Source organism: Kuraishia capsulata, genomic scaffold (genome assembly GCF_000576695.1).
Source record: "Kuraishia capsulata CBS 1993 genomic scaffold, Kuraishia_capsulata_scaffold_1, whole genome shotgun sequence".
In the NCBI taxonomy this organism is placed as follows: domain Eukaryota; kingdom Fungi; phylum Ascomycota; class Pichiomycetes; order Pichiales; family Pichiaceae; genus Kuraishia; species Kuraishia capsulata.
The window spans coordinates 934,700-946,027 of NW_019172950.1; the positions used below are offsets into that span (position 1 = coordinate 934,700).

At 44.1% G+C, this 11,328-nt stretch overlaps 6 protein-coding genes across 6 annotated transcripts; 3 read left to right on the forward strand and 3 right to left on the reverse strand.

The window, feature by feature from the left end:
- Window positions 1–87: 87 nt before the first annotated feature.
- On the reverse strand, window positions 88–1,113 carry KUCA_T00000503001 (uncharacterized protein; the record flags this gene model as incomplete). The annotated part of the gene is made up of 1 exon (XM_022605048.1): window positions 88–1,113. The coding sequence occupies one exon, from the start codon at window positions 1,111–1,113 to the stop codon at window positions 88–90; it is 1,026 nt and encodes a 341-aa protein (XP_022456555.1).
- Window positions 1,114–1,893: 780 nt separating this feature from the next.
- KUCA_T00000504001 (uncharacterized protein) lies at window positions 1,894–5,421 on the forward strand (the record flags this gene model as incomplete). Its single annotated transcript, XM_022605049.1, has 1 exon — window positions 1,894–5,421. The coding sequence occupies one exon, from the start codon at window positions 1,894–1,896 to the stop codon at window positions 5,419–5,421; it is 3,528 nt and encodes a 1,175-aa protein (XP_022456556.1).
- Window positions 5,422–5,555: 134 nt separating this feature from the next.
- On the reverse strand, window positions 5,556–6,014 carry KUCA_T00000505001 (uncharacterized protein; the record flags this gene model as incomplete). The annotated part of the gene is made up of 1 exon (XM_022605050.1): window positions 5,556–6,014. One exon carries the CDS (start codon window positions 6,012–6,014, stop codon window positions 5,556–5,558), a length of 459 nt encoding a protein of 152 aa, XP_022456557.1.
- Window positions 6,015–6,506: 492 nt separating this feature from the next.
- On the forward strand, window positions 6,507–9,201 carry KUCA_T00000507001 (uncharacterized protein; the record flags this gene model as incomplete). Its single annotated transcript, XM_022605051.1, has 2 exons — window positions 6,507–6,524; window positions 6,652–9,201. 2 exons carry the CDS (start codon window positions 6,507–6,509, stop codon window positions 9,199–9,201), a joined length of 2,568 nt encoding a protein of 855 aa, XP_022456558.1.
- A 194-nt stretch (window positions 9,202–9,395) lies between these two features.
- Window positions 9,396–10,316, reverse strand: KUCA_T00000508001 (uncharacterized protein; the record flags this gene model as incomplete). Its single annotated transcript, XM_022605053.1, has 1 exon — window positions 9,396–10,316. The coding sequence occupies one exon, from the start codon at window positions 10,314–10,316 to the stop codon at window positions 9,396–9,398; it is 921 nt and encodes a 306-aa protein (XP_022456559.1).
- A 284-nt stretch (window positions 10,317–10,600) lies between these two features.
- KUCA_T00000509001 (uncharacterized protein) lies at window positions 10,601–11,254 on the forward strand (the record flags this gene model as incomplete). The annotated part of the gene is made up of 1 exon (XM_022605054.1): window positions 10,601–11,254. One exon carries the CDS (start codon window positions 10,601–10,603, stop codon window positions 11,252–11,254), a length of 654 nt encoding a protein of 217 aa, XP_022456560.1.
- Between the last annotated feature and the right edge of the window lie 74 nt (window positions 11,255–11,328).

Below are 11,328 nucleotides of genomic sequence, written 5' to 3' on the forward strand. Positions count from 1 at the left end.
GAAACCAATTTTTTATTCGAAATAGGAGATATTTATCAGTTCTTTCCCGTCAATTCTTCATTATTGGCTAGTCATAATGCCAACTTTTCAGGTATACCTCTTCATGTTCTCATTGAAACTTTTCATACGGACTAAATGTCTCAAAAGAATGTTCTCATTGACCATCAAGTTGAAGTTGATCAAAAATAAAAACCCCATTTCTAGTCTGAACAGTTCATCCTGGTCTTGTAATCCACAGATCTTACAATAGTAGCTCTGTTTGTAGTTCTTGTCCTCCACAAGTTTGGATGCAGTTCTAATTACCGTCAGAACCAATCGGAATGCATTCAGATCCTCAAACGGTATCATCTGAATCGTTCCATATGGAGCAGCCGGTAATACCTTCCTCACCTCGGCAAGTCCTTTACCGTTCGTATTTGTATTCTCCTCCAATCCCACAAACGTAGTCTTCAGTCCGAATGCCACGTTGAATAGGTATAGAGACGATGAGAGGTACACTGCAGTTCCAGGTTTTGAGTAATGATTGATACGCTCCATATAAGCCTCTAGTGACAAAGACGGGGGCGTTTTCAAATAAAACCGTTTGATGAGTTTACAACTCAAGTCAAAGTCCACGTCGGAACGGCAATATGAGGGAATGCGAGAATTGAAAGAGCTCGTTGTGAGTACCGATGAATCGTCCGCAAAAGTTTCTTCCTCCAAGTCTTCGAAATTTGACTCGATCCTTGAGGACTTTCTGATCGGTAATTCGAGCTCGCTTGACAAATTTCTCAACATCTCTGCAGATTGCGAAGATCTTCTTCTCTTGGGGTTGAGCTCACGGCCCATTGAGACATCGTCTCCAAAAACCGCACGTTTCACATCGAAGGCTTCACCAAGATTCCCCTGTTTTATGAGACTATACAGTCTTTGGAGATTCTGTATCGATTTGAACAATAAAGCAAGTGCCTCGATGGGTGAGATCTCGTTTATGTCCATATCAAGACTGATTCGATCGAAAACCGCGTCCAAATTAACACTTCGTATTCTCTCTTGAACCTTTGTATTTCTCGGGGCATTATCGGCCGAAAATGTTGCCTGTTGTGGATTCAACGGTATTCCTGAGACTGACATGTGTGGGCAAACTATGTAGTGGACTGTGTTGGGCGAGAACGATCAGCAGCGAGAGTAGCAAAAACTGAAAGCAACGGTGTATCAACAAAAATGGAAATCAACCAAACGTCTCAAAAGAGTATCTTCTAAAAGCAAAATCGTAAGCAGTAGCAAAAAGTATCGCGTATAAAAGAAAAAACTGATGTCAGTGTATTGATGGAAATTCCAACTCACAAACAAAAGGATGAGCAGAACCCCAGATAAGACTTGGTGCGGCACGAAACCGAGAATTTGAAGTTTGCGATTTGGATGGAAAAAGCTTTGGATTTATGATATCAGCGAAGACCAGGAGAATGGTGATAGTTATGGGATAGTTTCTCAGGGTCCACGAGCTGGTTTCAGCAACATAATGTTTTGATTGTTTGGGGTGTATTTTCTTCAGTTCCTCTTACGCGAAGCCTGTATGCACTTCTGTAGGCAGTGTCTGCGGCTAATCATGGAAGCTTCGGAAACGAAGCCTCGAGACACGAAACCTCCCAAACCTCAAAATCGGCCTAAATCACGGTCATTTTATGCCGGCAACACTTTTCCAAACATACACTTATATAAATATTTCAAATCTTATTCCCTTGCTCAAATTCGGGGCTGGACTCTAGGCTACCCTATTGAGCCGGGTAATCTTGAATTTTCAACTTTGTTGGAGCACGACCAGATGAGGCTCTCTAAAAAAATTTAAATTTTACAGTGAATCGTAACAAGACACTTACTGCTTTACCCCTCCCGCTTCACACTCTCGCGACTATGGAGACGCAACAGAGCAATAAAGCCCATAGAGGTGGCACCACCAGACAGGGGGCCAAGAAAAAGCTCCACTCACAAGGCCACAATGCGAAGGCGTTTGCGGTCGCTGCTCCTCGCAAGCTCGAGAGAATGGCAAAGAGGACCTCAGAGATGAACGAGAAGAAACTGCATGTTCCCATGGTGGACAGGACACCAGATGATGATCCTCCACCAGTTATCATTGCTGTTGTTGGTCCACCCGGAACAGGTAAGTCCACACTGATCAAGTCTCTGGTGAGACGTTTGACCAAGACTACGCTATCAGAGATCAAAGGTCCGGTCACGGTTGTCAGTGGTAAAAGGAGAAGGCTGACGTTCATCGAGGTTAGCAATGACTTGAACTCAATGATTGACATAGCCAAGATTGCGGATCTTGTTCTTATGCTCATGGATGGAAATTTTGGTTTTGAAATGGAGACCATGGAGTTTCTAAATATTCTACAGCATCACGGTATGCCCCGTGTGCTAGGAGTTACCACACATCTTGATCTTTTCAAGTCTCAATCCACGTTGAGAGCTTCCAAGAAGAGACTTAAGCAGAGATTTTGGACCGAGGTCTACGCAGGTGCCAAACTCTTCTATCTATCTGGAGTCATTAACGGTAGATATCCTGACAGAGAGATACTTAACCTGACGAGGTTCATTTCAGTCATGAAGTTCAGGCCTCTCAAATGGAGAAACGAGCATCCTTATATGCTTGCGGACAGAGTTGTTGATCTGACACATCCACTCCTGATTGAACAGAACCCCAAGGTCGACAGAAAGATCGCCATTTACGGATATCTCCATGGAACACCTCTCTCAGCCAACTCCAAAGTCCACATTGCTGGTGTTGGTGATTATGAAATAGCTGCTGTTGAGAAGCTTCCAGATCCATGTCCTACTCCATACTTCGAACAGAGACTCGAAGAGATCGAAAGAGAGGCTGAGAAGACTGCTGCTGCTAACGGTGAAATTGCACCTTCAAGACGTGGTCGCAGAAAGAGACTTGAGGATAAACAAAAGATTATTTATGCACCAATGTCTGATGCTCATGGTCTTTTGATTGACAAGGATGCTGTTTATATCGACATTGGAGACAAAGAATCTTTCAAAGTCGATGGTGAGCCTCTGGGTCTGGGTGAGAAAATGGTCACTGATCTCCAAGTTGCTGCCCAATCAATGGAAGAGAATCTTGTCTCAAGCTCTGGTCTCCAGTTGTTCAGTAGCTCCAAAGCTTTGAATGATGTGGAGTCTGAAGAAGAGGAAGACGAAGAAGAAGAAGAAGATAATGGAGATCGTGGTCGGACTTCGCTGAGACATGCAAAAGTTCACGAGGATGTCCACAGCAAAATTACAGATCTTGGCGATGACGATGAAGATGAAGATGGTGAGGATGGGTTTGACGAAGAAGAAAGTGGCTATGAGAAACGTAAGGTCATTGATTTCAACTTCAATGATAACTACAACATCGGAGATGAAGAACTGCAGTATGCATCTGAATCGGAGATCGGCGATGCAGACGATTTTGGTGAGACTAAATGGCAGAGTATTGGTGCAAAGCTCACCAAGAACACGGCAAAGAAAGTCTGGGACATCAACAAGTTAATCTACCTCAACAATATTGATCCTGCTGATGTGATCAAGAGGTGGAGACAGGAGGAGGAGGATTCTGAGTCTGAAGACATTGAAGATATTGAAGAGGATTTCTTCCAGAAGAAGGATGATCACAAAGTTCAGGCTGAGACTGAGAGGAAACATGATTTGGAAACTCTGGACAAGTTACAGGAAAAATGGTCAACGGATCATATCAAGTCTATTAGATCCCGTTTCATGAAGACTCCAAGACAAAGATTGGAGGATGAGGCCGAAGAGGACGATGATGGAAATGTTTATGGCGACTTTGAGGATTTGGAAGATGAAACTGAGTCTGCGACTGAGAATGGAACTAACACAGATTCTGAAAACGGCTCTGATGCTAGTGGAAATGAAGATGAAGATGAGAACGAATCTGGGGATGACTTTGCCGATTTTGACGAAGAAGAAGGTTCCAAGCCTCCCAAAGAAGATGACTACACTGTTGAAGAGCTACGCGAGTTGAATGCCAAAAAGAAGGAAAAGCTGAGACAGCAATTTGAAGAAGAGGAAGGTGGATTGGGTAAGCAAGATCCAGAAGGTGAAGAAGATACTTGGTATGAGCTTCAAAAGGCTAAGATGGCCAAGCAAAACGAGATCAATAAGGCTGAGTATGATGGTTTAGACGAGAAAGAACGTACCAGAATTGAAGGTTTCAGGTCCGGTTCATATGTCAGAATCACCTTCTCGAAACTGCCCATGGAGTTCATGGAAAACTTTGATCCACACTTCCCCATTGTGATTGGTGGTTTGCTTCAAACAGAGGAGCGTTTTGGATTCTTGAACGTGAGGATACGCAGACACAGATGGCATAAGAAGATCCTCAAGTCCAACGATCCTTTGGTTCTTTCTCTGGGCTGGAGGAGATTCCAGACCCTTCCAGTATACACCACTACGGACTCTCGTACGAGAAACAGAATGCTGAAATACACTCCAGAACACGCTTATTGTTTTGCGTCCTTCTATGGCCCTCTTGTTGCTCCAAATACGACTTTCTGTGCTGTTCAGAACGTGGCTAACAGTCAAACTACCAACGGCTTCAGAATAGCTGCCACAGGTATTGTTGAAGATCTCGATGCAAACGCAGAGATTGTCAAGAAGCTCAAATTGGTCGGACATCCGTACAAGGTATTTAGAAACACAGCCTTCATCAAGGACATGTTCAATTCTGCATTAGAAGTTGCTAAGTTCGAAGGTGCTTCTATCAAAACCGTTTCAGGGATTAGGGGAGAGATCAAACGTGCTCTGTCCAAGCCAGAAGGTCATTTCCGTGCAACCTTTGAGGACAAGATCTTGATGTCCGATGTGATCATCATGAGGACGTGGTACCCTGTCCAGGTGAGAAAGTTTTACAATCCAGTCACCTCTCTGTTGATGGAGGCCAAGACTGAATGGAAGGGTATGAGACTCACGGGCCAGATCCGTGCAGAGAACAACGTTTCCACTCCAATGAACCCGGACAGTGCCTACAAGAAGATCGAAAGAGTTGAGAGAAGGTTCAACGCCCTCAGAGTGCCCAAGTCTATCCAGTCAGAACTGCCATTCAAGTCCCAGATCTCAGCCATGAAGCCTCAGAATAAGAAGACTTATATGCAGAAGAGAGCAGTCATACTGAATGGAGAAGAGAAGGATGCCAGAAGAGTCATCCAGACAATTTCCACGATCAAGAATGCCAAAGAAAAGAAGAACCGCGAGAAGAAGCACGAAAAGAACCAGGAGAGGATCAAGAAGATATCGAAGCAAAATGAATTCAGGCAGGAGAAGGAACGTGAACGCAAGAAGGAATATTTTGCAAAGCAAGGTCAGAAGAGAGGCATGGGTGCTAGTGCCTCTAATGGTGATGCATTTGGTTCAGCCAAAAAGAGAAGATCATGATAGATATACATAGAATAATGGAAGACAGATTGAGCTTCGTCAACAGACAGATTTTGATTCGAACAAACTACACGAATATTAACTTCAAATCACTTAATTCGCCGATTCTTCATCGGACTAACAATAATCATGGCTTAAACATATTGAGACAACCATCTGAAACCTTCTCCATATCCCTGTCTCATGACGACCGAACACATGAAAACCTCAACAGGTCTGATTCCCTTTTCCAAGGCCACTTTGCCCTTTCCGGTGGTACCAAACAATCCCAGGACATTTCTCATCTCATTCTCAGAAACAGCTCTTGGAGAGTCGATCTTGTTACCCAAGATCAAGAATGGCACATGGGCAAGCTCTTCGATAGCAAAGAGGGCATCCAATTCAGCCTTGGACTCTTCGAATCTCTCAGAATCAGCAGCGTCAACCAAAAACACAATTCCGTGCACTTCTGGGAAATAGTCTCTCCATAGTCTCCTGGCCTGTTGGTGACCACCCAAGTCAAAGGTTGTGAAACGAACAGAGCCAATCGCAAGCTCTTCTGATGTAGGATGCAAGGTTGGTTGGAGAGTTGCCAATCTGTCGTTCTTCAACATATGCAACAAAGTTGTTTTACCGGCATTATCCAAACCAAGGAACAATAGCTTGGCATGTTTGTTCCACAAGCCCAAAGAGGCCAGAACGTCTTGAACTGTTTGGTCTTGTTAGTGAGCTGATCCTGACGCTAGCCATCTGTGGTAACCATTGCGCCTTCGTTAAGCCTTTGATTTCGATCGAAGATTATACATCAATCGTTGAACAGATCAAAGCCAACATCTCGCTTTTTACTTACACCACTCAAAAATCCACATGTTTAGTTGAAGTAAGGTATATCTATAACTAAAACTAGATTCAACATCTGAAGGGACCGATTCCACAGATCCAGACGTTGCCTCAGCCGGTGCTGATGTTTACGCAGGGGCCCCATACGGCATGAGCCAGGCGTGTGTATATCCTGGAATGGAAATCGCTGATCAAAACAGGACACGAGTACGTGAAAGCACGGACTGTATTTGATCAGATCTATCGATACAGATCTATATTTCAAAATGAGATTGGACATTAAGGTGAGTGATTATTTCAATTAACGATTGAGGGCACAATTGGCGATTGAGGCCTTGATCGTCTTACGGGAGCTTGGATACCTGGCCCCTGGCAAATAGGATGATCTCAAACACTAACATGTTACTGTAGAAACAATTCAGCACCCGTTCGGATCGTGTTAAAGGGATTGATTTCCATCCAACAGAACCATGGGTTCTTACCACTTTGTATAGTGGAAAGGTAGAGATATGGTCTTACGAAACTTCCACCAAGGTCAAGACCATTGACGTGACGAACGTGCCAGTGAGAGCAGGTAAATTCATTGCCAGAAAGAACTGGATCATCGTTGGATCTGATGATTTCCAGGTAAGGGTCTACAACTACAACACAGGCGAGAAAGTTGGTCAGTTTGAAGCCCATCCTGACTACATTAGATCCATTGCTGTTCATCCCACCAGACCATATGTGTTGACATCCTCAGATGACATGACCATCAAGCTTTGGAACTGGGAAAACAACTGGAAGATGGAACAAATCTTTGAGGGACACCAACATTACATCATGTCTCTGGCATTTAATCCAAAAGATCTCAACACTTTTGCATCTGCGTGTTTAGATAGAACCGTCAAGATCTGGTCTCTTGGTTCGCCTGTTCCAAACTTCACCTTGATGGCCCATGAGAGCAAAGGTGTCAATTACGTGGAATATTATCCTCAAAGCGATAAACCATATTTGATTACTGCATCTGATGATCGCACTATTAAGATCTGGGATTACCAAACAAAGGCATGTGTTGCCACGTTGGAAGGACATCTTTCCAATGTTTCATTTGCCATTTTCCACCCCGAATTGCCTTTGATCATATCGGGATCTGAAGATGCTTCCATTAACATATGGAATGCCAACACTTACAAGCTCGAGAAGACTCTGCACTACTCTATGGAAAGAGCCTGGTGTGTTGCCGCAAAGAAGGGCACCAATCTGATAGCAGTTGGTTTCGATTCCGGTCATGTCGTCCTGAAACTTGGTGATGACAAGCCTGCTCTTTCAATGGATCCTCTCGGAAAGATCATCTGGGCCAAGCAGTCTGATGTATACACTTCTGTGATAAAGCTGTCTGATGCCGTGACAGATGATGGTGAGGTGCTTCCATTGTCTCAGAAGGAACTTGGATCTGTTGAGATTTTCCCAAGCACCTTGAGCCACTCTCCAAACGGAAGATTCGTCACTGTCACTGGTGATGGTGAGTACATTATCTACACTGCTTTAGCCTGGAGAAACAAGTCTTACGGTAGCGCTCTTGACTTTGTGTGGGCCCAGGACTCCAACTTGTTTGCTGTTAGAGAATCTACCACTGCAGTTAAGATCTTCAAGAATTTCAAAGAAAAAACTTCGGGAACTGTTGATCTCCTCTACTCGGCTGATAAGATTTTTGGTGGTTCTCTTTTGGCTGTCAAGTCTGAAGGATTTGTCTCGTTCTACGACTGGGAATCTGGTGCTTTGGTGCAGAGAGTTGACGTTGAAGCACAAGATGTCGTTTGGTCAGATTCAGGCGAATTGGTTCTCATAATCTCGTCTGAGACCGCTTATGCTTTGAGATTCAATAAGGACGTTTTTGCTTCAAGTTTAGAGAACGGTACTGTTGACGATGAAGATGGGTGTGAAGGTGCCTTTGACGTTTTGTATGACGTTAGCGAAACCATCACCAGCGGTAAATGGGTGGGAGATGTTTTCATCTATACCTCTACCACGAATAGACTCAACTACCTGGTGGGTGGATCTATCAACAATATTGCTCACTTTGACAAGCCAATGTATCTGCTCGGTTATCTTTCCAGGGACAACAAGGTTTATGTCACGGACAAGGACCTCAATGTCATCTCATACCATATCTCGCAAAATGTTTTGGAATACCAGACAGTTGTGCTGAGAGGCGACATGGAGCAAGCAGCTGAGTTGTTGGACAGCATTGAAGAGTCCGAAAGGACTAAGGTTGCAAGATTCCTGGAGAAGCAAGGATACAAAGATCTGGCTTTGGAAATCACTAATGATAATGAACAGAAGTTTGAGCTTGCCATTGAGACTTTAGACCTACAAAAAGCATACGAAATTGCAACTGTTTCTGAAACTGAACACAAGTGGAAGCAACTCGGTGATACATCTCTTGCCAACTGGAACTTGAAGCTGGCCATTGAGTCATTTGAGAAAGCAAAGGATCTCGAATCGCTGCTCTTGCTGTACACTTCGCTGAATCAAGCTGAGGAATTGCAGAAGCTCGGTAATGTTGCCAAAAGCCAAGGTAAATACAATGTTGCCTTCAGTGCGTTATGGGCTGCTAAGGACATTGCCGGTTGCATCGAGTTGTTGCAGTTATCGAAACGATTCCCAGAATCTGCGATCTTCGCCCTAACCTATAATGGCGAACAGAGCGTGGTGGACAAAGCAGTGAGTCTGTGGAAAGAGAGCCTTGCAGCTGATGGAAACAAGAGTTTGAGCGACAGAATATGTAGTCCATCAGAGGATTCCGCTCTTTTTCCACAACTTGGTGATTTGATTGACATTGGAGAGAACGGTAAGGAAGCAGCAGCCATTGAGACCGCTCCAGAGGTTGAGGCTGAACCTGAAGCCGAACCTGAAGAGGAAAAAGAAGATGGGGAACAGGAGGAAGAAGAAGACGAAGAAGAAGAAGAAGAAGGATAAACAAGGAGGAATTTTACTTCTAGCCTACTTCATAGGTGTCAAGTTCTTAAAAGAAAGCGAACAAAATCATTAGAGCGTCCATTTGGTGTAAGTCATTGTCTATATTCTATCGTAAATCATGAGAAATGTTAACTATTGTCAACACTTTGAGCTTCTTGACATTAGCACGTTTGCCTTTGTATCACCAAAGCCTTTCAAGTTGTCTGAAACACCTCCAGCTTGTCGATATTTTCACGCTTTCCCTTGCATATGAAGTAGCACTCTCTCGACTTATCCCGGGAAGCTGGTGGTTTGAACCTCCATACTTTGTCGAACGTCTTTTCCAACCGTTTTTCAAGTAACTTGTCCTCTGCCCCAGTGAAGAATTTGCAGACAAATGCCCCTCCAGGACGAAGCATATCTATAGCCAGAATCAAAGCGGCATCACACAAATCCAAACTCATCTGGTGATCCTTCACCACTAAGCCCGATGTGTTCGCCATCCTAAAATACGGCATGTTAGTAGTCATACTCGAAAATCCGCTAAATAGGGTAAATGGCGCGCACATATCACTCAGCACAAGGTCAATGGGGAACTTGTTACCAACGTTACCTTCTTGTGATGTCATCTCTCTCTCGAGGTAGGATTCCGTGGATACCAGTGCTTGGCTAGACATCTCCGAGCTTTCAACGAGGATGCCTTTGTCAGATTTTCTCCGTTCTGCATTAAAATGTTGCCTGATTCTATCTTGTGTTGCTTTGGAGAGGATATTCCCTTGAATTGAGGAGACTCCAGGTGGAGGTACACAGGGAAGAATATCAACTCCTAGTACCGTACCTTTGGACCTTTCATAAGCAACCTGAGACCATGCACCGGGAGCGTAACCGAGGTCGACAACATTCTGGCCCTTTTCAAACAGTTTGAACTTCACATCCAATTGCAGTAGTTTGAACGCAGCTCGACTTTTCAGATTCTGCATCTTAGCCTCACGCGTATATGGGTCTTTCTTACTCCTGTCCAACCATAACTTCGAAGATTTAGATTTCGCGTATGATCTGCTGAATATTCGGAGGACTCCAAATTTATGCTGGGATAAAACCATGGGGGTAATCCCCACAGTAGTTCTCATGAACATGCAGAAGATAAACGGTGTTTGGTTCTTATCAGATTATATATATTACGGTAATGCCCTTAGATAAGAGAGGTTTAAATTATTTATGTGTGATACTCAAATACACGCCGCAGGTCCAGAAGCCCTGGAATATATCACGTGATGAGAGGGGAAAGGGATGCCCTATGAAAAATTTCAAACGATTCTCTCGTAACAAGTTCACATTCTTCTTTCTCCATCCACGTCGAATCAGACCAATTACGGTATTACCTACAAATCTTTGCTAGGGAGACGAACTTTAATCAAAAATGTCTAAGATTACTACATCCGGAGTCCGTGAGCACGTTCAAGAGCTTCTCAAGAACGCTCTCGAGACCAAGAAGAGAAACTTCTTGGAGACCGTCGAGTTGCAAGTTGGTTTGAAGAACTACGACCCCCAGAGAGACAAGCGTTTCTCTGGTTCCTTGAAGCTTCCTCAAGTCCCAAGACCAAACATGACCATCTGTATCTTTGGTGATGCTTTCGATGTCGACAGAGCTAAGTCCCTTGGTATTGACGCCATGTCCGTCGATGACTTGAAGAAGTTGAACAAGAACAAGAAGTTGATCAAGAAGTTGGCCAAGAAGTACAACGCCTTTGTCGCTTCCGATGTCTTGATCAAGCAAGTTCCAAGACTTTTGGGTCCTCAACTGTCGAAGGCTGGTAAGTTCCCAACCCCAGTCTCCCACAACGATGACTTGTACTCCAAGGTTACCGACGTCAAGTCCACCATCAAGTTCCAATTGAAGAAGGTTCTTTGTTTGGCTGTTGCCGTCGGTCACGTTGACATGACCGAGGATGTCTTGACCAACCAGATCATGATGGCTGCTAACTTCTTGGTCTCTTTGTTGAAGAAGAACTGGCAAAACGTCGGATCTTTGGTCATCAAGTCCACCATGGGTCCAGCCTACAGACTCTACTAAACAATTTAACTATTGCTGGTAAGTTTGGAGTCCGGTGTTGCAGAAAAAATAGTTATGTATAGTATCCTAACCTA